Source organism: Cuculus canorus, chromosome Z (assembly GCF_017976375.1).
Source record: "Cuculus canorus isolate bCucCan1 chromosome Z, bCucCan1.pri, whole genome shotgun sequence".
In the NCBI taxonomy this organism is placed as follows: Eukaryota; Metazoa; Chordata; class Aves; order Cuculiformes; family Cuculidae; genus Cuculus; species Cuculus canorus.
In genome coordinates this window covers 53,967,386-53,992,463 of record NC_071441.1, presented here as the reverse complement: position 1 = coordinate 53,992,463, position 25,078 = coordinate 53,967,386, and the positions used below count along the sequence as shown (strand labels likewise).

Sequence of the window (25,078 nt, the reverse complement as noted above, 5' to 3'; positions counted from 1 at the left end):
AGCTTAGTGTCATCTGCAAACTTGCTAAGGGTGCACTCAGTGCCTTCTTCCAGGTCATTGACAAAGACATTGAACAGGGCTGGACCCAGCACTGAGGCCTGGGGAACCCCACTTCTGACTGGCCTCCAGCTGGAGTTAACTCCATTGACCACCACTCTCTGGGCCCGGCCATCCAACCAGTTTTCAACCCAAGATATGGGTAGTGAAACTGAGAGAGAAAAAAATGTGAGGGTATAAGCATAGATTCCCAGGTTAGAAGTCACTAGAGAGGAGCATCACTTAAAGCATCTTGCTAGCAGGTTTGCATTAACAGTTCTTATCACTTAGGATATGGTATACAGGGTATAGAAGCAACAGTCCTGCCCATGGCCATGTCTATTCTGATTCATACTGTTTTCAGAAAAAAATATATACGAATAGGAAAATATAGAAGTAGAGGTGAGGTAGAATGAGAATAAGAAGAAAATAAGTATTTTGCAGCCATTAATGCAAAAGGACAAAAGAGAGACAAGAAATCAGTGTTCCATTAAAAAAAGAGCCTTGACAACGAAAATTTGACGTTGGAACAGCTATAATGACCATTTCAGTTGCATCTAATGGACAATTAATATAAATTGAAGTGTGGGACTTTTCTAATTGTATTTGACATTAAAATTTTGTGCTACTAACAAAGTAGTAAAGAGTATACACGCGTGCTTTTTATCACAAGCAACCCATGAAGACAAACAGAGGTCAGCAGATCTTTAAAAGGGAGGTATGACTTAATCTGACTTTAAGTTGTTTTCAAAAACATGGTCACTGACCCTTTAAATCACTAGCCAATTACAAGTATTGTAGTGCCATTACTAATTACATGCTGAGAGTGTATATTTAAAATGGCAATTTCAATTTTCTGTTCATTGGGAGAATGCAGGAATATGAAATTGCATACTAATTAGTTCATGTGTGTCAAACACATGAAAGATTAAACAGAAAAACTTTGCACTCGTTACAAGGCAGTTATAAAGGAAAGCACGTAAACCTTTCATTTGCCAAGCTGCATATAAATAAAGAAATTAAACGACAAAGAAAATTGATAATGATGGAACAAGGCAAAAATAGCTACAGTCCTGTACATAATCATAGTTTGGGAGACTGCCTATTATACACAGCTCCCTTTAAAATTTATCTGGCATTAGAAACTAAAGAGGGTAACAGGCTATTTCTTCAGGTTCATTGTACAAACTGCTAATTTACATTTCCTAAAAATGGAGTTTCTGGCTGTTTAACTTTCCACTTTATCTCTACCAAACATTCACACTGTTTTTCAGGAGCTATCTTCTGGATCAGCTGCTTTGTCACTCAGGCCAGTATAGAAAAAGTGCTATGTACAGACTCCTCACATTCGGATCTGGGAAAAAGCTGGTGATACGATGAAGAAAGCGAAAACTCTGAGTGGGCTGTGACAAGGCGAGTATTTCTCCTACAAGATAGAAGGAAGGTAGCCAGAAACTTTTCACAAATAGAGTGGAGTAACTTTTTGTAACCTTCCACAAATGGTTACAAAATATCTTCCTGGCGATTATTAAAAAAAAAAAAAGAGATGGGATTTCTGCTTCTCCTCTCAACAGAAACCGTTCACTTCCGTAAGAGTCAGACAGTGTCTGTCTCAGAGTGTAGTTCATGCTTTAAGACAATGACAGCACTCTGATGTAAAGCACTACTGTGCAGTGCACAAAATGTGAGTTTCTGGAGGTCTGTAACTTTGCCAAAGCAAAACAGGGTTCCCGTTACACTTAAAAGCACTTTTTCTCTGCAAGTATCATCACCCCCTGAAACATTTAGATTTTCTGTTACCAGATGTCTTAAGGAGAACACTCTTCAGAAAGCAGGGAAAAAAAAACCCAACCAACCTCTCAAGATTTAATCTTCTGTTTTTAAATTACAGAGTTATCTTTATTTTTAATTTTACTCTGACTTAAAGAAAAAATGAAATACTTGGCAAGTTTAGTGAAAATCATAGGCCAAAGTTTATTTTTAAAGAAAAAAGATAAGTAAAAAAATGTAATGCTAAGTGCTCAGGACACATTAATCATATCGCTAATTAGCTTCTAGAAAGTCTTTATGTACTATGGCTGTCAAAATCACAGAATAATTTGCATGACATTGGCACTATTAGACTAGGTATTAACTCCAAAAGAGAATGAATTGTTCAAACCTGATGCCTTGGGATTTGTGGGCACATTTTCTCCATTGGTCTAACCTTCCTTCCAGGGAAGAACGAAGGGAAGACTTCCCCAGGAGCAAAGTCCAAGGCAGACATAACTCTGGTCTGGGTAGAAACCTGCACAGTTCTATGACAACTGCCTCCAATGTAGGTGATGGTTTTAGCAAGTACAAACAGGAAAGCAGTAGATCATTAGCCATCTCCATTCAGATCACCTCTTAGTAAAGACATCTCTAGGGGGCCAACGCTAAATTATTTTGATTTTTTCCTCTAGCTCATTTAATAAACCCCACACTCTAAAGCATCCCAAAAGCTAATGCAAAACTGACTTTTTCATTATCCATTAAAGTTACATCAGTTTTCTACTCCTGTGAAAATAATTCTGCAAGTCCATTGGTGTTATTCTTTCCAGTTCTTTTTCAAACTACAAATTTTACAGACTTCCTAACCCCTCTGATCTTTACGGAAAAAAACTGACTTAAGATGCTTTGAAGGGCCTTTGTGTTTTCACTCTGCAGTGAATAACAAACAGTAACATCGGCTTCATTTTTCAGAACTGACAAAATCCAGCATTCTCACCACAACAGTTTCAGAAAACTTCATCAAACAGTGCTTTGTGCCTGCTCTCCAGGCAAGAAAAATGTACAGGTAATCCCAAACATCAGTAAACCACTGAGAAAAATCACAAATGGTAGTCAGTACAAAAACTTGACTATAAAGAAAGCTTATGCCACATATATGAAGGCAACTTCAAGAATCAAGGATCAAGAATAATGTGTCTGATGCACCAAAGGGATATATGGATAGCATAACTTATAGCTGGTAGACAGGACAGTCATGTACCATCTTTTACTACTCCTGTGGTCAGTTCACTGGGAGGGACACACCCTCTTCTAATCAGTATTGACTATACTGATTACTATGAAAGGTTTTCCCATAAATATCCAACATAGCCTTTATTAACTAACAGCTGAAAATGCCAGAGCTTAGACCAATTCACATATGAAAAGAAAAGCCCATAAAAGTGAACAGCTAGAGCAACCACTAGATAATCACTATCTTCATTAAAATACAGGCACAGGATTATATATTCGCTAGTTCATGACTTTTACTGAAGTCATTTGCTGGGTGCAAAGAAATCCAGTCCACAATAAGGGCACTGCCTTTTGAATCATTCTAGCAATAACATCCTTGAAAGGGAATGAATTTTCAGCCCCATGGATGTAGTTAAACTAACAGCTATTTCAACCTTAATGAAAACTCTTCCTGTTACTTCCAGCATGATGCACACAATGCTTAACCTGTATGCTCAGAGCAGCTCAGCAGAGAGGACAAACTATTCTTGCAGGCTCTGGTGTAGCCAAAACCACAATAGAGCATTCTACAGAATGATGCCCAAGGACTGCTGCATGCACCAAAGCACCTCTACCAAGAGATATTGCTGCAAAATCTTACTAAGGATCTAATGAGCCAATGTAACATATCCAGAAGGCAGATTCCTTGAAAAGAGTCATTCGTGAATTGCTTCCATGGTTTAGTGCCACAATTGAGCATATGCACATGATTTTTTTCAAATAAAAATATTTGTGCATTTGTGAAATCAAGATTATTACCTTCTTGCAACTAAACAGTCCCTTTTAGTACAGGCTACTTCTGACAGGGTATAAGAACCTAGCTGTTTGTTCACCACTTGTCTTCATCAGTTTCTTAAGAAACTCAAGCAGTTGAATCAAGGAGATTTTTTTCCTCCACAGCTCCATCTGTTACCTGAATCCACGGCCATCTGTCATTTTCTGCAGCAGTCCAAGCATTCACAAGGCCCTTCTTATTAAGTCGTGCATAGTATGGATACCATTTCTGGAGTCCAAAAAGAGCTCGATGAGTGGATGATGCGGTAATTTGTTGGTTTGACACAATTCCTCCTTCTATCCCTAGTGGGCCAGAGCATCCTAGAAATGAAAAGAGAAAAGAAATGAATGCAACTGAAATAATAAACTTTTCTAGTCCCAAGTGTCTGTAATTACAAATAGTGTATAAATAGATCCAAAATGACAGACCAAATACGTAATTAGAAGAGATTTAAAGCACTTGAGTAGCATGTTCTTTTTGTAGAAATAAAAAAAACGGCAGAAAAATATTAGTTCTAAATAAGCATTCCCATTGCCAAATTAATTAGTTACATTAAGTTTTTTTTTACTTTGTTCTCTCTGAAGAGTTGTGAGCTTGGGTTTTATGTATACAATGAAAGTAAATTACCCTCAGTTTCAAATATTGAAATAATTCCTAAAAGAAAATTTAGAATTCTACAATAACTGCGAAGTTCCATGTTGTTGCTCTCACCATAGAGAATAGGCTTTAACCAATACACTACAAATGGTTACTGCAGCTGTCCTTAGAAATATGAAATCAGATGCTACTTCTCAGTTACATTAAAAATAGTTAAAGGTCTTAGACATTTAATCAGCAAGCCACAAAGTACGTATTTAAATGTAACGTTCAGGTTTTCAGAATTTTATGTGTGGTATTCATCGTTAATTTGTTCACCTGAAATAATTGTTGTCTTAATCTTTTTTAAGTTCATTATTTTTCTACATACATTGTTTTCTGAATGTACTTTGGATACAGGAACAAAAGCATCCAGTTTTTGTGAGCCATCCAGACATAAAAATTTTTGAAAAATTATTATATACAAATTATTGGCAATCTGCCTACTATTAAATACCCCTAACAACTTCCAAGTAAATAAAGAGGCAGAGATTAAAGAGAGGCTAGTTGCAGGAAGTACTGTAGCAACCAATCTTGCTGAGTTATCAAAAAGATCTTCTACTTTGCAGGTCAACTGCACTTCAGCAATTTTGAATACATTAGGACAGACATTTACTTACACTTCAAGTTTTCTCAGAGGCCTGGCAATTTTTCACCTTCAGCAGTAACTGAGAATGAACTCTGAAATGGTACTGCTGTGACATTTTTACACCATATGGGCAGAAAGTCACAAAAAAAAAAAAAAAATAAAAAAAATCCCTATTAATTTAAAAGTAAAAAGAAAACAAATGACCAGTGCAATTTGCTCCTTATGGCAGAAGCTGAGTCAGGGAGACAATGCCCAGAGTCACAGTCTCTGGGTATTACTTGTCACTGATAACAGAGAAAAAATACAAACTACATTGCAGTTATAAGTTGATTATGGAGCCAGATCCATGGACAAACACATGCCTGTGCTCTGAAAAGACAAACCAAGACAGGTGGGGTCTGAATGTGTTCCTTTTTAGATGTAAAAATTGCTTACTTCCACGACATGAAATCCTGGCTCCACTGAAATTAATGACTGACTTGCACCACACAATAATTTCATCCACAATTTTATCAGTCCATGAAGCTTGGCTAGAACCTGAAGTCCTTGTTCTACTTTTACGTGTAATGTATCATCCAAAAATAAAGGCAGTGTGTTCAGCACTCTACTAATAACTCTGTTCACACTGCAAAAAATGTTACAAAATGCAGCTCTCTCCTGCTGCTGTGCTCGGTGCATAATAGGGCCAGAAGAAAACAAGTTATTTGTCACCAGCATAGGCAGACACAATGCAGGATGCATTACAAAACCTACCTGTGCTGGAAAAGTGTAATTTTTCATCATGATCTTCAGCATTACTTAGAAATTGAAAGACCTATTCGAATCTTATCTCTGTTTCTGCAATCTTTGCATCTAAACAGAATTAATTCCTTTGGTGTATAAATTGCCATATATCCTTGCAAGGGAGAGGTAAACTAATCCACTTTCCTAAGAAAATTGCATATCTACTTTGAAAACTTTCTTGTATTTACTTATTACAATACATTTATCATTTCATAACGGAAAAGAAAGTGCACACAGGTGTGTCTATACATACGTGTAAACACAGAAATACACACGGTACATACAGGATTGATTCCAGCTTACCATGCAATTAATGAACCCTAAGAGCTGCTAGCTTAGATTGATAACTATTTAAAAACATAGATGGAAGAAAATAGAAGGGACCTTAGCAATTGGAGCTTAAGAAAGAGGCACTTAGGTGTGCCAAGGGTTTTAACATGGATGTGGAGCATGTAGCTGTATTCTGTCTCCTTGTGGTGAGGAGCACAGGGATGACAACCCCGTCAGCCTTGCTGGTGTTATTCAGTGATCTAATGGGAAAAATGCATGCATGGAGCCAGGGCCACACCTTGTATCAAGGCCTGTTTTGAGTGGGGTTGAAGGGTGTTTGTCTTTAGCAGATTATTTTCAGAAGAATATGTTTTTGATGCCAAGACTCCTAATCTCCAATAGACATCTCAGCTTTGGCAGACTTGGAAGAGATGTGGACTTCCATTTTTTTTTTTTGCTTATCAACCTCTGTTTAGGATGCAGAGCTTTGTGGAAAGTTTTGATTTGAAGGCATGTTAGGTATCATGCTCCAGATGCAAATGCTATGTGAAATATGTGTCAGTTCCTTACAGGACAAAGGTGATTTTTCCCTTCTAAATTGAAGGCAATTACATTACCAAGTAAAGCACATAGCTCTTCTTTGTCAGCTATGACCATATATGGTCAAAAGTGTTAACCTTCTTTAGCTTTAGGAGGATTATTCCTGAAATCCAAAGCAAATCTCTACCTTCAGGGAATAGGTACTTCATTGTACAAGCTTCTTATTTTAATTGCAGTTCCAATCTTGGTTTGTTGTGTTTGTTAGTTTTTCAACATGAGTTAAAAACAAAATTTAACACTTCAAAAAATTAAAACGACCACATTAGAGATATTTTCCATTTCTATATTCAGTTTAAGCATAGGAACACAAAATGCATAGGGAATGTGAGACTGGACGATGATTTCTAAACAATATTAGCCTTACAATTTAATGGATACATACACAGCACTGAGGTCTATCTTTAGAGCACCATCTTTTTTCACCACTTTGGAGGACATCAGATCATTCTCATGCAGCAGGAAGTTTGGTTTAAGCTAAAGCTTGATCTTGTTCAAGACATGCTTGCAGGTCCAAACCACAGAACTTGTCATGAAATCCTACTCTGACCATAGCAGTGTTGATGAATGGAACAATGTCCTAGGCACGGGCCTGGCAGATGGGCCTTGAGGGAGCCCACCCAAGGCCATCTCTTCCTCAGACATGATTCTTCCACATGCATCGTGACAGGGTTTTTTTTAGTTGTTTTACCTTGAACCTGACCACATTGAATTTAACCTTGTTTCACAGCCAGGTCAACTTGTGTTTTCTGTATTTCAAACTCTTCAATACTTTTATCAATGCTAAGCACATTTCTTAAATTATCAGAACATTCTGCTGTCTTTCTTATGTATTGAACAGCCAGGACTTCTGCAGAGGTTTTGCTAGGATTCTGTGAGTAAGCTCTTCTATAGTTAGAACTGCCCATTTACCTTGCTTGAAACCTCTCAGCTGGATATTCTACCCTGATTCCACCAAACGTGTTATATCAGTAAAAGATTGGTTAAAGACTAGCTTCTGCATAAGATAGTCAATTTGAGAAACAAACAATACTTTCCAACAAGTTAAGATACCAATTTTTTCTTTTACTGCTTAAACACTATGATATGCCACTGGCTACTAACAATGATGGAAAGAAGCAAATGCAGATTTTGGAGGCTGTTTGTCTTTTAAATAAAATACAGATACATATTTTGCAGAACAAATGTGAGCTGTATTATGTTTGTTGTCTCTTTTATTAGATCCACAGCTCATTTAACAAAAATCTTGGGAAACTGCAGTCTCCAAGGGCTTAATAATATCACTACACCAACTCTGTAGAATTCAGTCTGGTCAACATCAGTCATTAAATAGAAAAACATTTTTATTAGTTAATGCTGACATACTGGGGTATGACAATCATCTTAATGCAAGGAAGTAAAAAAAAAAAAATAAAACAGCGATTAAAAAGCTGCTTGACAGGTTCATGATAGAGATTCACAAGGAAGATTTTGTCACCTGGGGCCGCTATTTTAGTGTCATTAAATACAAAAGTAGTAAATAGTTTTAAATCCTACAGTGACAAGTGGTATGCACTAAATAAAACCCTTTTGATGCTTCTCTTGTTCTGATCAAACACAAACCTATGCCCACAATGCCAAATACTCTGTGAAGATGATAGAAACTGAAGGCGTACCAAGAAGCACAACTGTGAATGGATTCAAGGAATCACAGGAAAAGTCAGCACCGATGGAAAAGTGAAGAACTCATTTCTTTCTCTTCAGTTCTCCTGAGAATCTTCACCTATTCACGCAAAGATGGGATGTCTATAATACTGCCTTGAAGGCTTCTTTTACAGTCTCAAACTTCACTAGATCTGAGACGTTACATACCATTTTGCAACATAAAGCAAATGATCAATAGTCCAGATTTCACTTGTAGACTGTATGGCAAACAGAGCTCTACACTTCACAGAATCACTGAATCACTAGGTTGGAAAAGACCTCCAGGATCATTGAGTCCAATGATTCCTAGCTATCCCTAAATCATGCCCCTGAGCATCTCATCCACTCATCTTTTAATACCTCCAGGGATGGTGACTCAACCACCTCCCTGGGCAGCCGCTACCAGTGCCCAATGACCCTTTCTGTGAAATTTTTTCCTGATGTCCAGCCTGAACCTCCTCTGGCAGAGCTTCAGGCCATTCTCCCTTGTCCTGTCCTCTGTCACTTGGGAGAAGAGGCCAGCTCCCTCCTCTCCACAACCTCCTTTCAGGTAGTTGTAGAGAGCAATGAGGTCTCCCCTCAGCCTCCTCTTCTCCAGGCTAAACAACCCCAGCTCTCTCAGCCGCTCCTCGTAAGACTTGTTCTCCAGCCCCCTCACCAGCTTCATTGCTCTTCTCTGGACACACTCCAGAGCCTCAGCATCCTTCTTGTGGTGAGGGGCCCAGAACTGAACATGGGATTCGAGGTGTGGTCTCACCAGTGCTGAGTACAGAGGGAGAATCACCTCCCTGGACCTGCTGGTCACACCGTTTCTGATACAAGCCAAGATGCCATTGGCCTTCTTGGCCACCTGGGCACACTGCTGGCTCATGTTCAGTTGACTGTCAACCAACACCCCCAGGTCCTTCTCCTCCAGGCAGCTTTCTAGCCAGACTTCTCCTAGTCTGTAGCACTGCACAGGGCTGTTGTGCCCCAAGTGCAGGACCCGGCATTTGGCCTTGTTAAACCTAACACCATTGATCTCAGACCAGCGGTCCAGCCTGTTCAGGTCCCTTTGCAGAGCCTCCCTACCCTCCAGCAAATCCACGGTTCTACCCAGCTTAGTGTCAGCTGCAAACTCACTTAGGGTGCATTTGATTCCCTCATCCAAGCTATTGATAAAGACATTGAACAGGGCTGGACCCAGTACTGAGCCCTGGGGAACCCCACTTGTAACTGGCCTCCAGCTGGAGTTAATTCCATTGACCACCACTCTCTGGGCCCGGCCATCCAACCAGTTTTCAACCCAGGAGAGTGTGCGTCTGTCCAGGCCAGAGGGTGACAGTTTCTGAAGCAGAATGGTGTGAGAAAGTGTGTCAAAGGCTTTACTGAAGTCCAAGAAGACTACATCCAACGCCTTTCCCTCATCCAGTAGTCGGGTCACTTTGTCATAGAAGGCGATCAGGTTAGTTTGGCAAGACCTGCCTTTCATGAACCCGTGTTGACTGGGCCTGATCACCCAGTTCTCTTGCGTGTGCTTCATGATAGCACTCAAGATCACCTGTTCCATGAGTTTCCCTGGCACTGAGGTCAGACTGACAGGCCTACAGTTTCCTGGATCCTCCCTCCAGCCCTTCTTGAAGATGAGCATAACATCATCCAGCCTCAAGTGGAACTTCCCCAGTCAGACAGGACTGCTGAAAGATGATGGAAAGGGGTTTGGCAAGTCTGCCAGCTCCCTCAATACTCTTGGATGGATCCCATCTGGCCCCATAGACCTGTGGGTGTCTCACTGGGCCAGTAAGTCTCTAACTACCTCCTCTTGGATCATGGAAGCTTCGTTCTGCTCCTCTAACTTCTGGGTATGTACGTACAGGGAACAAATTTCCTTACTACTAAAGACTGAGGCAAAGAAGGCATTAAGTACCTCAGCCTTGACCTCACCCTTTATCACAGTTGTTCCCTTTGCATCCAATAAGGACTGAAATTTCCAACCTTATCTCTTACAACAATAAATCCCTCCAACTGGACAAAAAATATTTGTGCAAAGGGAAATAGAAGATGACAGTTAACAAAGTATTTTACACTGATACCTCTGCAGAGTAAATTAGAATAGGGAAATATGTCACTGATTCCACCTCTAACAGGGGAAGGACAAACCATTTTAGGGTAAAGAATTACTACAGTAGGAGATAATAAACAGAAAGTACTAGGTAAAGATGTTATTTGAGTATTTTTAATTTGAACTTCTACATTTATGTCAGTCCACAAGTTAGGGAAAACGTTCAAATGGTTTAAAAATTGTTCGAACATGTGAGGATTGTGCCTCTGCAAACAGAAGAAAAAGATTTCTTAGTTTTGATGATGAAACATACCTGATTTTGCAGCCTGAATATATAGCTTTCAGTTCCTTTGTTGGCTTGTCACTAGCTAACATCATGAAAACAAACAGATGCAAAATTGAAGGCACACAGAAAACAAATCTGCTTTAGACATCTGCAGTCCTATCTTTCTCCTAGCACCTCATTTTATGGAATGAGATTACTCTGTCTGTGCTTAGTATAGCACAGTAATTGTGCCGAACACAAATCCTGACAATGGGATTACAGATGACCCTTGATATTGCAGTAATTAATGCAGATATATGCATGAATTCCCCAACATGCAATATAGGCTTCAGCCTCCTATTTATTCTTGTTCCTTCTGCCACCCACACTCCTTGCCCAGTTTGTTCTGTCATGGATAGCCGTCTTTACATAACTGTACATTTATTATTACAGGAGCTGGTTAGATTGATATGAACAATCATTTAGCATTCTGCTAATAAAGTACCCATCCATGTGCAATCTATGAAGCCACATTCCAGCAGGGCTTTTCTTTTCGCAGCCAGGACAGGTTAAGGATTAAGATTAATTTGAATGAAGGAGAAATTATGGATTAACATTAAAAAAATGCCTTTTCAAAAAAATTAAACTATATTCTTATTATTGAAGTTAAATTCATTTGAGCTTTCAAGTCATATTGCAAAAATAATTGACGTAGTCATACTTACACATTTAAGGAATGACAGACAGAAACAATAGACTTTAAGTGCTTCATAAAAGTAATTGTTTATTATAATCATCTTAGGTTGAAATGGCAAGAAAGATATGCAATTGCAAGTCTATTTATCAATCCCAAGGTTTTTTGTTGGATCTGGACTTGGGTGGCTTTGGGTGGAGAAGACATATGGAGTTGTGGATTAATTACCTCATTTACTTCAAATGGTTGTGGCATAGAGCACAGCAAGTAACAACTTAAGCATAATTTAGGCACGTAGCAAATGAACTAGGAACTTACTGGATTTAAAAAGAAACTTTTCTGTTTGCTGCTGCTTAGCCCTGTGCAATCTGTGCACTTCTCTCCTCTTCAGGTATTGAGAGAAAAATTTCTCCAAAGAATAGAAGGAAACTCAGCAGCTATTCAGATATATCGGGACATTTGCCATTGAGACCCAGTGTTCTACAGAAGTTCAGCCTGATTTCAAGATAGCTACAGACAACTTCTTTCAGAGGTCCTTAGTTTTATATTTACATCCATTTGTTTGGTTTTTTTTTTTTTCATATATGGAGCATGCAACATGGACAAAAACCTTGCCTGTTTGGCAAATGCATTACATAATAGTGTATCCACTCTTCTCACTGAGTTCATTCGAAAGATCATGGTTTTTCTCTGCCACAGGGCAACATCTGTACCAGAAAACTATAATATTTAAATAAGCTGGAAGAATACGTCTTAAAGTGGTAACATTACTGTTTCAAGGAACTGCCAGAATTCCTAGGAAAAAAACCCGCAAGCTAAAGAATATTTATACCAGTGCTGCTAAATGGCTATCACCACTTAGAAAGCTCATATTCTGCCTCTCAACTGGAGTGACCTGCTGATGCAAACGCACACTCACAATTGTGCTGGCTTGTGAAAATGTTAATTTCAGACTTGCTAACTGAATGGGAAAACTTACTGACTTATTTTACATCTATTAAATTCCATCAGGAAAGGTGAAACACTAACCAACTACTGCTAGTTTGAAGGCATCTCATGACATACCCATGTGCTTAATGACTGCTTCTTCTCAAAATCTGCCTGTTACAAAAAGCAGGTTTAAAAAAAAGCAAACCCAAACCTTCTCTTGTAAATAAAACTGGAAAGACAGGGTCTCGTTACACTGAAAGACAACCTACATTTTTCTAGAAGGCCTACAATGCAAATCAGTGGGATTACAACATCAATGTAATTAATGTAATCAATGTAATCTTTATTTGCCAGGAGAAGAATATGTCCTTTCACGTAGCAGATCTCATTTTGCTACCTGGAGAGATCCTTTCTGGTTTTGTGGTTGATTCCTCCCCCTGCCCTCCAACAGAACAGCAACTGTTCCTAGAAATGACAATATTACTTGTTACAAGATGTAGTCACTGAAATTGTCTAAAAACTACCTGCAGCACTAATATGAATTCTGCATTACAATGGAATACATATTTTTCAGAAAGAAGTAAAAATATGGCAATACCTTAGAATATACTGCTGAAGTGATACGCTAAATATGAGCTGTGTCCACAGTATCGAACACAAACTGCATAGAAATGACTGTTATTTTAATATGACTACCCAGAAACAACAGTTCATATAGCCTGTTTCCATCTTCTTCTATAACACATCTAACTTTCTAATAACTGGAAATTCATATATTGGCATTTAGATCTTGTTCCTGGAAGCCATTTGATGTAGGTAATAACCTTATATTCATGTAAAGCAGCTTTAAGGATCAGGGCTTGAATTCCTGTTAAAAATACAGAATTAATTTAAAGGTCAGGGACTTTCATTAGACTGGGAAAAAAATCAGAATGAAGATCCAAAAGTTGTCATTGCATATTTGTAGTAAAAGAAGTATTTCATTACTACAGCAATGTAGTAAAATGAAATGTAATATTTTTGACTCCATGGTGTATTTTAAATCTACATCAAATCTGTATATACACTTTTTTCCTACTCTCTTCTTCTTCCCTATCAATATCTCTTCTCACCATAAAAAGGACATTATTACAAAGTGTTTATATTTAAAAATAGCTAACCAAACACAAGCGATACAATTCATGTGACCCAGCTTCAGCCATCTACAAATAACATATCTACTCTAAACTTGCTGCTTAGACTCCTTCTGTCATCAGTGGGAAGAAAGACACAACTCTAAACCACAATTTCTCCATTATCTATTAAGAAAGTGTTTAAGACAGATGTAATCACCTTTTCTGTTTCTGTTGATGAAGGAACAAGGCTAGAGCACTCTCCTCAACTCAGTACCTAGGTTTGAGAGTCTAAAACTAAGTGAAATGAATTAGATGAATTTTAAAAACACTGAAAAGACATTGCTTTAAAATATATATGATGATTAATAAAAACAAACTAAAAAAACAAACTATTCTTTGATTTAGCCCTTTTATTTCTTGAGAGCCATTCTTAAGCAGAATACTCATAAAAATGTGTCTGCCATCTACATTTTTTCTGATAAAATTAAGTATGAACGTATTTCAGTGCCAGACTATTAGAGTGACACCTGATATGCAAAAATTCTGTCAACTTTTCTGTACAAAAGTAACATTTTGCTTTTAGCTGCATGGACAAACAGTATATTTAAAAAAAATGGAAGAATTTCTGATCACAGGAATTACAATTTGATTTCTAGAGGTTAGAGACCCAATGAGAATTTTCATTTTCCAGAAGGTGCTTTCTTTGCTTATGTCTGTCTTTGCTTATGTATGCAGACTATATGTGTAAAGATAAACTATGACAGACTGAAGAAGAGCTGAAATCTTAAGTTAGTGGAAGCATTAGGTTTGGCTTTTTACATTCGGTTTGTCTCAGTCATACTTGCACAGAGCAAGCACATTGTATTGAGATGTTGTGAAGGACAGTCACATATCCCAGCTCATTATCTGATTAATAGTCTCATGGGTTGGCTTCAGTAGTCCATAAGCACTGATTACAGTGTACCAGTATAGCTGGAGAGTACATAAATACAGCAGGCATATTCCTATATTTTTTAATGTATTTGCCCCTTTTTTCTGTCAGGCATGTTCTTAGCGACATCTCTTCTTCTCTTCAGTTCATGACATTTTTTTCCCCAGTAGCAGCTACTGCTTCTTTATGTCACCTCTTAAAAAATCACTTTTAAAAATAAACAAAGCCAATGCTCACTACAGTCCCTCCCACACAGAGGCAGACTTCCACTTAATCTTAAATTGTGCAAGAGCTGTGTATGAAACACTGATTTTTTGAATTTTAGAACTGCAGTTCTCTAAATGAGTATTAAAAATATTGCTGCCCAAAGGGATGGTATACTACTGCACCCACATTAGCTATAAATCTGATTTTGCTAATCTGACCTAAAAATCTCTAGCTCAAGTAAATCAGTGCTTTGGACTTGAGCTATTCAACCTCTCATTACATGAACTGGAGTTTGAAGATCGCTGGTGAGCAAAACAGGGGGAACAAGGCTACAGACCACAAGCTCAACTTCACGCATTTTAGCTACGGGCTACTTCAATCATTTTGAAGGTAATCAAATCGCTTGCTTACTCCATGTAGCTCAAATGCTTTTTCCACAATCCAATGTTCTGATCTGAGTGGTATTGAATAACTTTGTTGAGGCAACTCATGTTAATTGTTGTTCTGAACACTAATCCTAAGGGGAAGACCAAATCAATGTTTTCGTTCCATTGAAGGAATTTAATCAGCACTTCCACTGAGACAAGGTAACAGATCACGTGTTCCTCTCTTTAGTCCATCACAATGCAAATTGAATCCACAAAATAAAATGTTACAAACATCAATCTTATTTTGCACTTCAGTAGACATGAAGAACACAAATGTCTGTGATTATTTCAGATAGTTTTTATCTGTTGGTAGATAAGAATATTAAAGTTACAGCATTTATAATATCCAGGCAACTGCTGAAATAGCACATTTTTGCCCAGCCCTGGGAAGTTTATAAAGACATTCAGCTCTGAAATTTGATTCATAGAAGTCATTAGTCTCCATAAGTTTGCTTTGCAGGTTTAAAACAAAACAAAATGGATTCTTTTGACCTATTAACATTTTAATTACTATTACTCTGATTTTTGAGGTGTGATTCCAGCTAGTAGACAGTGTAGTACTTCAGCGCCAAGGCGAAGGACGTAATTAATCTTGATTCATGCCTTCACATAAAATACTGTATGTCAAAGCTAACATCTTTACCAATTTGCATCAGTGGCAGCAAATGAACACACAGACACTTCCAGATAACCAAACTTTTCAAACTGATGTTGTGTTAAGCTTCAAGTCTTCACAAGGTGACATGAAAATGAAGTGATTAGTTTTGTTTCGTGCAACAGAAGACAGCTTTTCAGACAGTAATGGGAAGAATATTCGCTGATATGTCCAAAGAGATTAAACGCTTTTTGTGCTGATGTAGCATACCATCCAGCAGTGGCACATTATTGTGTTATTATACTGGTCAACACAGTTCATGTGTGTAAGCAATGGCTATCAGACCTAACCTAATACTAAGAAATTGGATGTTATGTTCTACTTCTTAACAATACCATTACTGCTAAGTGACTATCATGTGCTTCCATTACCAAATCCTCTCTTCATACTTTTATAGTATATACTTTTTACTTGCTCTACAGGCTTCGTGTTGAGGACACAGACTGAAAACAAAGTGAAGTAAGCCTAAGATAGTTTGAGGATGTAACAAAAGGGAAGTAAAAGGTTTGCTTTGAGTTCTTTTGGCACCTAATAATGACTTGCTCTTTCCAGGGATGTAATGTGATTTCATGATATAGTGTTTTTAGAATCACAGAATCACAGAATCACAAGGTTGGAAAGGACCCATTGGATCATCGAGACCAACCATTCCTAACACTCCCTAAACCATGTCCCTAAGCACTTCATCCACCCGTTCCTTAAACACCTCCAGGGAAGGTGACTCGACCACCTCCCTGGGCAGCCTGTTCCAGTACCCAATGACTCTTACTGTGAAGAATTTTTTTCTGATATCCAACCTGAACCTCCCCTGACGGAGCTTCAGGACATTCCCTCTTGTCCTGTCCTCTGTCACTTGGGAGAAGAGGCCAGCTCCCTCCTCTCCACAACTCTTCAGGTAGTTGTAGAGAGTAATAAGGTCTCCCCTCAGCCTCCTCTTCTCAAGGCTAAACAACCCCAGCTCTCTCAGCTGCTCCTTGTAAGACTTGTTCTCCAGCCCCTCACCAGCTTTGTTGCTCTTCTCTGGACACGCTCCAGAGTCTCAACATCCTTCTTGTGGTGAGGGGTCCAGAACTGAACACAGTATTCAAGGTGCGGTCTCACCAGTGCAGAGTACAGAGGGAGAATCACCTCCCTGGACCTGCTGGTCACACCGTTTCTGACACAAGCCAAGATGCCGTTGGCCTTCTTGGCCACCTGGGCACACTGCTGGCTCATATTCAGTCGGCTGTCAACCAGCACCCCCAGGTCCTTCTCTTCCGTGCAGCTCTCCAGCCATTCTTCCCCCAGTCTGTAGCGCTGCATAGGGTTGTTGTGCCCCAAGTGCAGGACCCGGCATTTGGCCTTGTTAAACCTCATCCCATTGGTCTCGGCCCAGCAGTCCAGCCTGTTCAGATCCCTTTGCAGAGCCTTCCTACCCTCCAGCAGATCGACACTTCCTCCCAGCTTAGTGTCATCTGCAAACTTGCTGAGGGTGCACTCAATGCCTTCATCCAGGTCATTGATAAAGACATTGAACAGAGCTGGACCCAGTACTGAGCCCTGAGGAACTCCACTTGTGACTGGCCTCCAGCTGGAGTTAATTCCATTGACCACCACTCTCTGGGCCCGGCCATCCAACCAGTTTTCAACCCAGGAGAGTGTACGCCTGTCCAGGCCAGAGGCTGACAGTTTTTGAAGCAGAATGCTGTGAGAAACTGTGTCAAAGGCTTTACTGAAGTCCAAGAAGACTACATCCATGGCCTTTCCCCCGTCCAGTAGTCGAGTGATTTTGTCATAGAAGGTGATCAGGTTAGTTTGGCAAGATCTGCCTTTTGTAAACCCATGTTGACTGGGCCTGATCACCCGGTTCTCTTGCATGTGCTTCATGATAGCACTCAAGATTACCTGTTCCATGACTTTCCCTGGCACTGAGGTGAGACTGACAGGCCTGTAGTTCCCCGGATCCTCTCTGCAACCCTTCTTGTATATGGGCACAACATCAGCCAGCCTCCAGTCTAGTGGAACTTCCCCAGTCAGCCAGGACCTCTGGAAGATGATGGATAGGGGTTTGGAAAGGACATCCGCCAGCTCCTTCAATACTCTTGGATGGATCTCATCCGGCCCCATAGACTTGTGGGCGTCTAGCTGGGCAAGCAAGTCTCTAACCGCCTCCTCTTGGATCATGGGAGCCTCAATCTGCCCCTCTAACTCTTGGATTTGTAAACAGAAGGAACAACTTTCTTTGCTATTAAAGACTGAGGCGAAGAAGGCATTTAGTACCTCAGCCTTGTCCTTATCCCCTGTCACTGTTATTCCTTCTGCATCCAATAGAGACTGGATATTCTCCCTCGTCCTACTTTTCCTGTTAATGTACTTGTAGAAAGACTTTTTGTTGTCTTTCACAGACTTAGCGAGTTTTATTTCTAGTTGGGCCTTGGCCCTCCTGATTTTTTCCCTGCACGATCTCACTTCGTCCCTGTAGTCCACCCAAGATGCCTGTCCTTTCCTCCAAAGCACATAAAGCTTCTTCTTATTATTGACACATCTTGAGATCTCCCTGCTCCACCAAGCTGGCTTTTCCCCCCGCCGGCTCCTTTTCCGGAACACAGGGATGGCTTGCTCTTGAGCTGCTAGGATTTCATTTTTCAAGAGCGCCCAACCCTCGTGGGCTCCCTTGCCCTGAAGGACTGTTTCCCACGGGACTTTGCTAATCAACCTTCTGAACAGGCCAAAGTCTGCCCTCTGGAAGTTTAATGTGACTGTTTTGCTAACCCCCTTCTTAATCCCACCTAGAACTGAAAACCCTATCATCTCATGATCGCTTAATCCCAGGCGTCCTCCAACCGTCAAATCCCCAACAAGACCTTCTCTATTCACAAACAGCAGGTCTAGGAAGGCACCCTCCCTTGTTGGTTCACTAACCAGTTGTGCAAGGAAGTTGTCTTCAATGCACTCCAGGAACCTCCTAGACTGTTTCCTTTCTGCTGTATTGTACTCCCAGCAGACATCCGGAAAGTTAAAGTCACCCACAAGGACAAGAGGCAGAGATTTAGAGACTGTCCCCAGCTGTTTATAGAAGAGCTCATCAGCAGCTTCTTCTTGGCTGGGTGGTCTGTAACAGACTCCTATCACAAAGTCCCCTTTCTTGTGGGCTCCTCTGATTTTAACCCATAGGCACTCGATCCCATCCTCACCGTAATCCAGTTCAAGAGTATCAAAGCACTCTTTGACATAGAGGGCTACCCCGCCTCCTTTCCTACCCTTCCTGTCCCGCCTGAAGAGTTTATATCCCAACATAGCTGTAGTCCAGTTATGTGAGTCATCCCACCACGTTTCTGTGATGGCAATGACATCATAGTCACCTTGCCCTACAACAGCTTCCAGCTCATCCTTCTTATTGCCCATGCTGCGTGCATTGGTGTAAATGCACTTCAGCTGGGCTGATGAACCTTCAGCCCTCATAAAGGGAAGAGAGTTTATTCTCGATTGACTGGTCCTTGGAATAACTAATTCCACAGACCCAGTTTCATCCTTACTGTTCCCACTTGTACTCGCCCTCACTTGCCCTGTTGTGGTGTACTGGTGGTCCTCTCCAGCACACCATTTCTCAGCCACCGGTTTCCCACTTCCAGGCTCATTCCCAACTAGCCTGGTCTCCTCCCCTTCCCCCTTCACATCTAGTTTAAAGCTCTATTTAAGAGCCTAACTAGAAATTGTGCCTAGATGAAAAAGACAGATTTAGGGACTACAGAGCTGCATCTATAGATCAGTGCTCCACTTCCATCTACAAAAAAAACCAGCTCCAGTGTGCACTATGAGAACTACAGGCAGGTGAGTCTACTTTGATATTTGGTAATCTGCTGAGTCTATAATTAAGAACTTTACATACCTAGATAGATGCAATTTGTTGCCAAAGAGCCGACAAAACTTCTGTAAATGGCAGTCCTGCCTCACCTAATATAGTTCTTTGATGGTGACAATATGTGTAGACAGGAAGGAAATACAGTGTACTTGTAGTTTCAGAAAGCATTTGATAGGGTTTCACATGAAAGACTCTTGCTAGGGAGCAGGGAAAAGGCCCTACTATAGACAGATGCCTAATTAAAGAACAGAAGGCTTTTCAGGATGAAATGTCAGCAGTAGGATCTCCTGAGGATCATCATTTTACTCATCAGTAACCTGAAGGAAAGTATGAATGGGGAAACAGTCCACTTTGAAGCTACTAAGCTCTCTTGATCAAACGCCACTGTGATGATGAGCAGCTCTAGAGTGACATAGAACACTGAATGAGTGGCCAAAAGGGTGACACACGAACCTCAGTGTACACAAACGGAAGATATTGTATCTGCGAACAAAACTTAAAAAGTGCCTACACAATATTGAGTTTTAGGCATTGAGAATGAGACAAAGCATTATTTTACAGGTATATGAAACTGGTGTGACCACATAGCATGTGTAGTTTAGGCTTCTGCATCCCAAAATGGTATTGAGCTAAGAGAAGCATAGAGGCTGGCAGTCGAAATGATTGAAAGGAAAAAAACAAATATCATAGGAAAGGGGAATAAAAATCTAGTACTTTTTAAGTTGGAAAGGAAATGGCCAAGAAGGAATATGACTGAACTTTACAGTACAATTCATCACACCTTCATTACTGAAGATAGGGAGCACTTACTGAAAATCACAGGAAAATAGCTTAACACACATGAAAGAAAGTACTTCTTTGCAGAGTGGGTAGTGATCTTTTGGAGCCTTCTAGAGACAGATACAGGATCAATGGGTGCAAAAATAAACAGGATGAATTCAGGCACAATAGGCCCACAGATGATACTAAGCCTGACTAGGGGTGTAATCTCTAATATTCCTAAAGGCAATCCAGGCCTGGAGGAGATACAATGATAACAAATGACAGGAAATGCCCAAGCCTACATTCTCTCCTTAAATAATCTTTGTCATTACCACAGTCAGAGACATGATGGTAAGCCAGACAGACTGCTGAAATTTCTGACCCAGTATGATGCCTTTTTATCTTCTTAAGAAATTGCCAATAAAATAGTAGTGAAATTTAGCCTAGAATGCATTATGTAATTCATGTAAATAGTCTATTTAAAACATGTCTCCAAGAAAACAGACTGCATACATAATAAATAAATAAATACAGCAATTCAATTAAGAACAGACTTTAAAACACTACTATTTCAGAAGGCATCTCCTTTTCATACCATTTATAGGTTCTTTACTTGTTATTCTGTAGGAAACCCAATTATCCAATATAATATTAAGTAGAAAAAAAAATGTTTGTTAGGGGACTGCCAAGAAGAAACTTATATTTCTAAGCTGAAAAACTAAGAAATAATATCCTCATTCCTGAAATTCCTCCAAAATAAACATGCCCAATGAAGCCACCACATAGCTATGACTTTGAATTCTAGCTAACGCAGAGAAGAGATTGAAAGTATTAGAGAACATAATCTGTTAGCAAAAATCCAAATCTTTTAGCGATTTCCTCTTTCATAAATAAAGCATAAATTATTATTTGAACATATAGTGAATAAAATGCTCTCACCTTATTTACAAAATGCCTAGACATCTGAAAAGATATAGACCAACTTGGTATGACTTATGACTACGTAAAAAGAAATGTTCACAAAATATTCCAAGAAAAAGCAAACGGGCAGTTACCTATCAGTGATAAATATATGAACACAGCTCTGCTTACAAATTAATCTTGTTGCATTAAATTCTGATGGCCGAGACTCTGCAGTGCTGACAATGTCTGTATTAAAAAATTCCAAATAAAGTTGCACACGACAAAATTACAATGAGTTACAAAGCCCAGTAGTTGATCCTTTTGATTCAATAAAGTAGCAACAGCATTAAACTATGCTATTATCTATCCATAATGACTTAGAAAAATTTTTAACACTATGTTATAAAAATTTACAGATTTTAGTTGAATTTCCCAATAACCTCTTCATCATACATGCTCTGTGCTGGTGCAAAAAGCTCACATGACCCTGGAAGTATCTTAATGCCTTCCTTGTCTAAACATTGCTATGTAAAATTTTTTGTGTCTTGAAATCCTTTTGGCTCAACCCAGACCACAATATTGCAATGTTGAACACTGACCTACTATCTTAACTGCAGCAGGACTGATAAAGCGAGAGAATTTGTTAATCAACATTGTCTTGTGTAAGTGGACCCAATCCCAGTAATAAAGAGGGATGCATGCACTTAACTACAGTATCTCTCCAGTAAGCATACATTTGCATCTAACAACTCCAAGGAGAATGAATTGCAATTTGGAAAATGGAACAACTTGAGTTGAAGGTTTATGTATCTTTCAGGAGTTGAGAAGTTTAAGTGAACAAGACTAGTACTTAGTCATAGGAGCACTAAATACCTTCCTTATCTGATCAAATTTGAAATGATGTTAGCCATACCCTAGCCCCTGGCATACTGGAAATTATGGGCTGTGTCTCTCACTGTCTTCTGAAGGTGTTCTACCATGAATAAAAGTTGCCAGTTGTATCAGAGGTCAGAATCTGCTTTTCCTCAAGGCCCCTTCTTGGGTCACGGAACAGCACAGTAACATCTCTGCTTTCCCAAGAGAGAACATTCTTCTGCATTACGTCTCTTACACATGGGCAGGTTCAGTTTTTACTGTTTACAAAAATTACACTTCACCTCAACTTTTCATACTGGCTAATTTATCCAACTCTGAACCCATCAACCTGCCTTGGTGAACTCCTTGGAGTCTGCTTCTCCTTATACTTACAGGTGATGCAGGTATTACTGGGCTAGACGATGGCTGACAGTTAGGCTTTCCTAATCAAATTCCACTTTATAGTGTATTAAGGTGTCTGAAATTAGGATTCTTTATCGTTAAATACTAATAATCAACACCACCAGAAAACTAGTGTTTCAATTTTTAAATCAATGTGCATTTAACACTAGAGAGATCCAGCTTCTTAGGGGACGGAGACAAACACACTGCACTTCATTAATAAATCATATTTTACTTCCAATGGTTATGTATCTATTTCAAAGACACGTAAAAAGGCAGCTTTTTTACATGATGCTACTTGAGCCACTTTGCCTGTGTAAAACTCATAGGAGAACCACCACCACTGCAGCACAGATGAGAAAAGGCCAAACAGATTCCATCATATGCTTCGGGAAATGAATGTAGGTCTTGAGGATTCTCCATCTGACACTTTTTACCAAAACTTCCCAAGCATAAAAATGAACAAAACACAATACTCACACAAATTTGCACCTGATACAAAAGTTAAAGGTACTGTAAAAAAAATTGTGGAAAGACCAAGATGATTGAGAATAGAAGAAGAACAGGTTTCAGTACTCATAGTAAAATCAATTTCCTTGTAAAAGAAGTTTTACTGCTGTCCAGAAAAGAAAGGGCACCTTTCAGAAATATTGAATAAAAGAATCACATTTACACACAGTGGATGCAACGATTCCAATTTGCTTTCAAAAGTAGAAGACCCAAAAATATTTGCTTCTCTGTAAATTTGATGTAACATGTTTACTTCTTATGCTACACCTAGGATGAAATTTCAAAACATGGACAGGCAAAAGTGCATTGCATAAAACCAGGAACAGAGTAATTACGGAATTATGGAATTATGTTAAGGAAAATTATGTTTATGGGTGAGCTCTATCAAACTGATTTTGCTAGATCAGTCATGGTTATTAACTAATCCATCAGTTTTAAAGGGTAAATGTTTTGTTTGATACTTTCCTGTAAAAAGATATTCTACACGAAACCGAGAGCTGGCCAAATTACATTTAGCATTAATATTAGGAAACAATCACTGATACAAAGGAAAAGAGTTTGAATTAAGAGTAACTCCATCAGCTTTTCTTGGCAAAGTGATACATGGGAATTTTTAAAAATTTAACTTTACTTCAATTAAAAAATCCCTCACACCCAAGTCCCAAACTATTTACATGTTGACAGAAAGACATTAACCCTTTCTTTCTCAGTATTGCATTGCTGTTCAATTTTTCATATCTGTTCACCTCCTCATTTATTTTGAAGCAGCAACAGCCTTAAGTAAGTAACGCTATGGCTGGTGATCCTCCAGGCTGCAGGAGTGCATCCACATGGGGCAGTTCTTGGGCTGATGGTCCAAGAACCATGCAGGCATGCCATTTGCCTCCGATCTCACAGTCGATGAACAACTGCCATTCTGTGCTGAACCCTGAAGAAGCTAGAAAACAGTTGTGATGAAAGTCATGCTGCTTTGCCTTCTAACACAAGCAACAATAAGATGCTGGAGATATTCTGAATTTCTTATAAGTCCTCAGATCACTTAATGGAATGCAACAAATGAGCATGGTGGTGGTCAGGGACTAAAATAGATGCAACCTACTGGCATTGCTCATTCCCCTCCTATGTATCTTACACATTGCTGCACCAATGCCTGGAACAAAAGCTTTGCTGGATTCTCCGTCTGTCCAAAGCAGCAGGAGCTGCTTGTCTCAGCATGAGGTTGATCACTGAACATATTAAATTTCCTTCTCCTTCTGCAAACTGCAAGTGGGACCTGTGCTGAGCCTGGTGATTTTAGTTCACTTAGGGCTCATGTAACAATGTTTAGTTCCATTTTCTCTTTATTTCATGTGGATTTTCATCTTTCATGCTTGGCTTGAATTTTAAGTTCAAATGAATCTCTAAAATGTGAGTCAGCTTTCAAATCTCCAGCTTTTCAACTCTTATGCCATGCCTGTCTTGTTTGTTAACTACTGCAAATCTCAACGTAGTTTCATGATGAGTAGTTTGTACGGCTTTAAAGATTATTTTACTCTCACTGCTCATTTTTGTGTCCACCAAATGGCAGTGGCAGACTAGACCAGGATGGTTCAGATGGCAAGTCACTCACCACAATGAATTTATTTTTAAACAAATGGCCTATACTTTATAGATACTAAGTGCTGGAAGAAGGTGTTTTTCAATTGGACTAGTACTTGAAACAGAAAAAAAAAAATCCTGTGAATTGGCTACTGGGAACTTTGCTGAGCCTAGTGCTGTTGTAAATTGTTCTTTTCATGTATTTATTATCATCAATTCTTTTTAATTGAAGGTGTTTTTCCATACTTTCAGGGGGCTTTTTTTGGTCATAATAGCCAGTGATTTGTTTTCAACTCACTTCTACTGGCTACCATTTGGGTTTTATTTCTTTTATAGTACCAATTCCTTACCTGCAAATTGTTTTTCATTCCTATGGGCACATAAAAAAAGAATGTGCATTATTGACCAGGCCAGGAATTTAAAAGCTATAGAGGGCTACTTTGAGAATAATAGTGTGCTGTAATTTTTCTTTTAGGGCTTAGAAATGCTGAAGTGTGCATAGACTTTGGCATGCATAAAAATGCACACAAAAGTTCTTCCAACATTGGCACAGTGGATATATTTATAA

General features: G+C 39.3%; 1 protein-coding gene across 1 annotated transcript in view; it reads right to left on the bottom strand.

Moving 5' to 3' along the window:
* EDIL3 (EGF like repeats and discoidin domains 3) overlaps positions 1 to 25,078 on the bottom strand; it is a 259,985-nt gene that overhangs the window by 72,588 nt on the left and 162,319 nt on the right. The window contains exon 6 of the mRNA XM_054055095.1: positions 3,974 to 4,155. Within this exon, the coding sequence (XP_053911070.1) occupies positions 3,974 to 4,155 (182 nt within the window). The remainder of the gene's footprint in view (positions 1 to 3,973; positions 4,156 to 25,078) is intronic.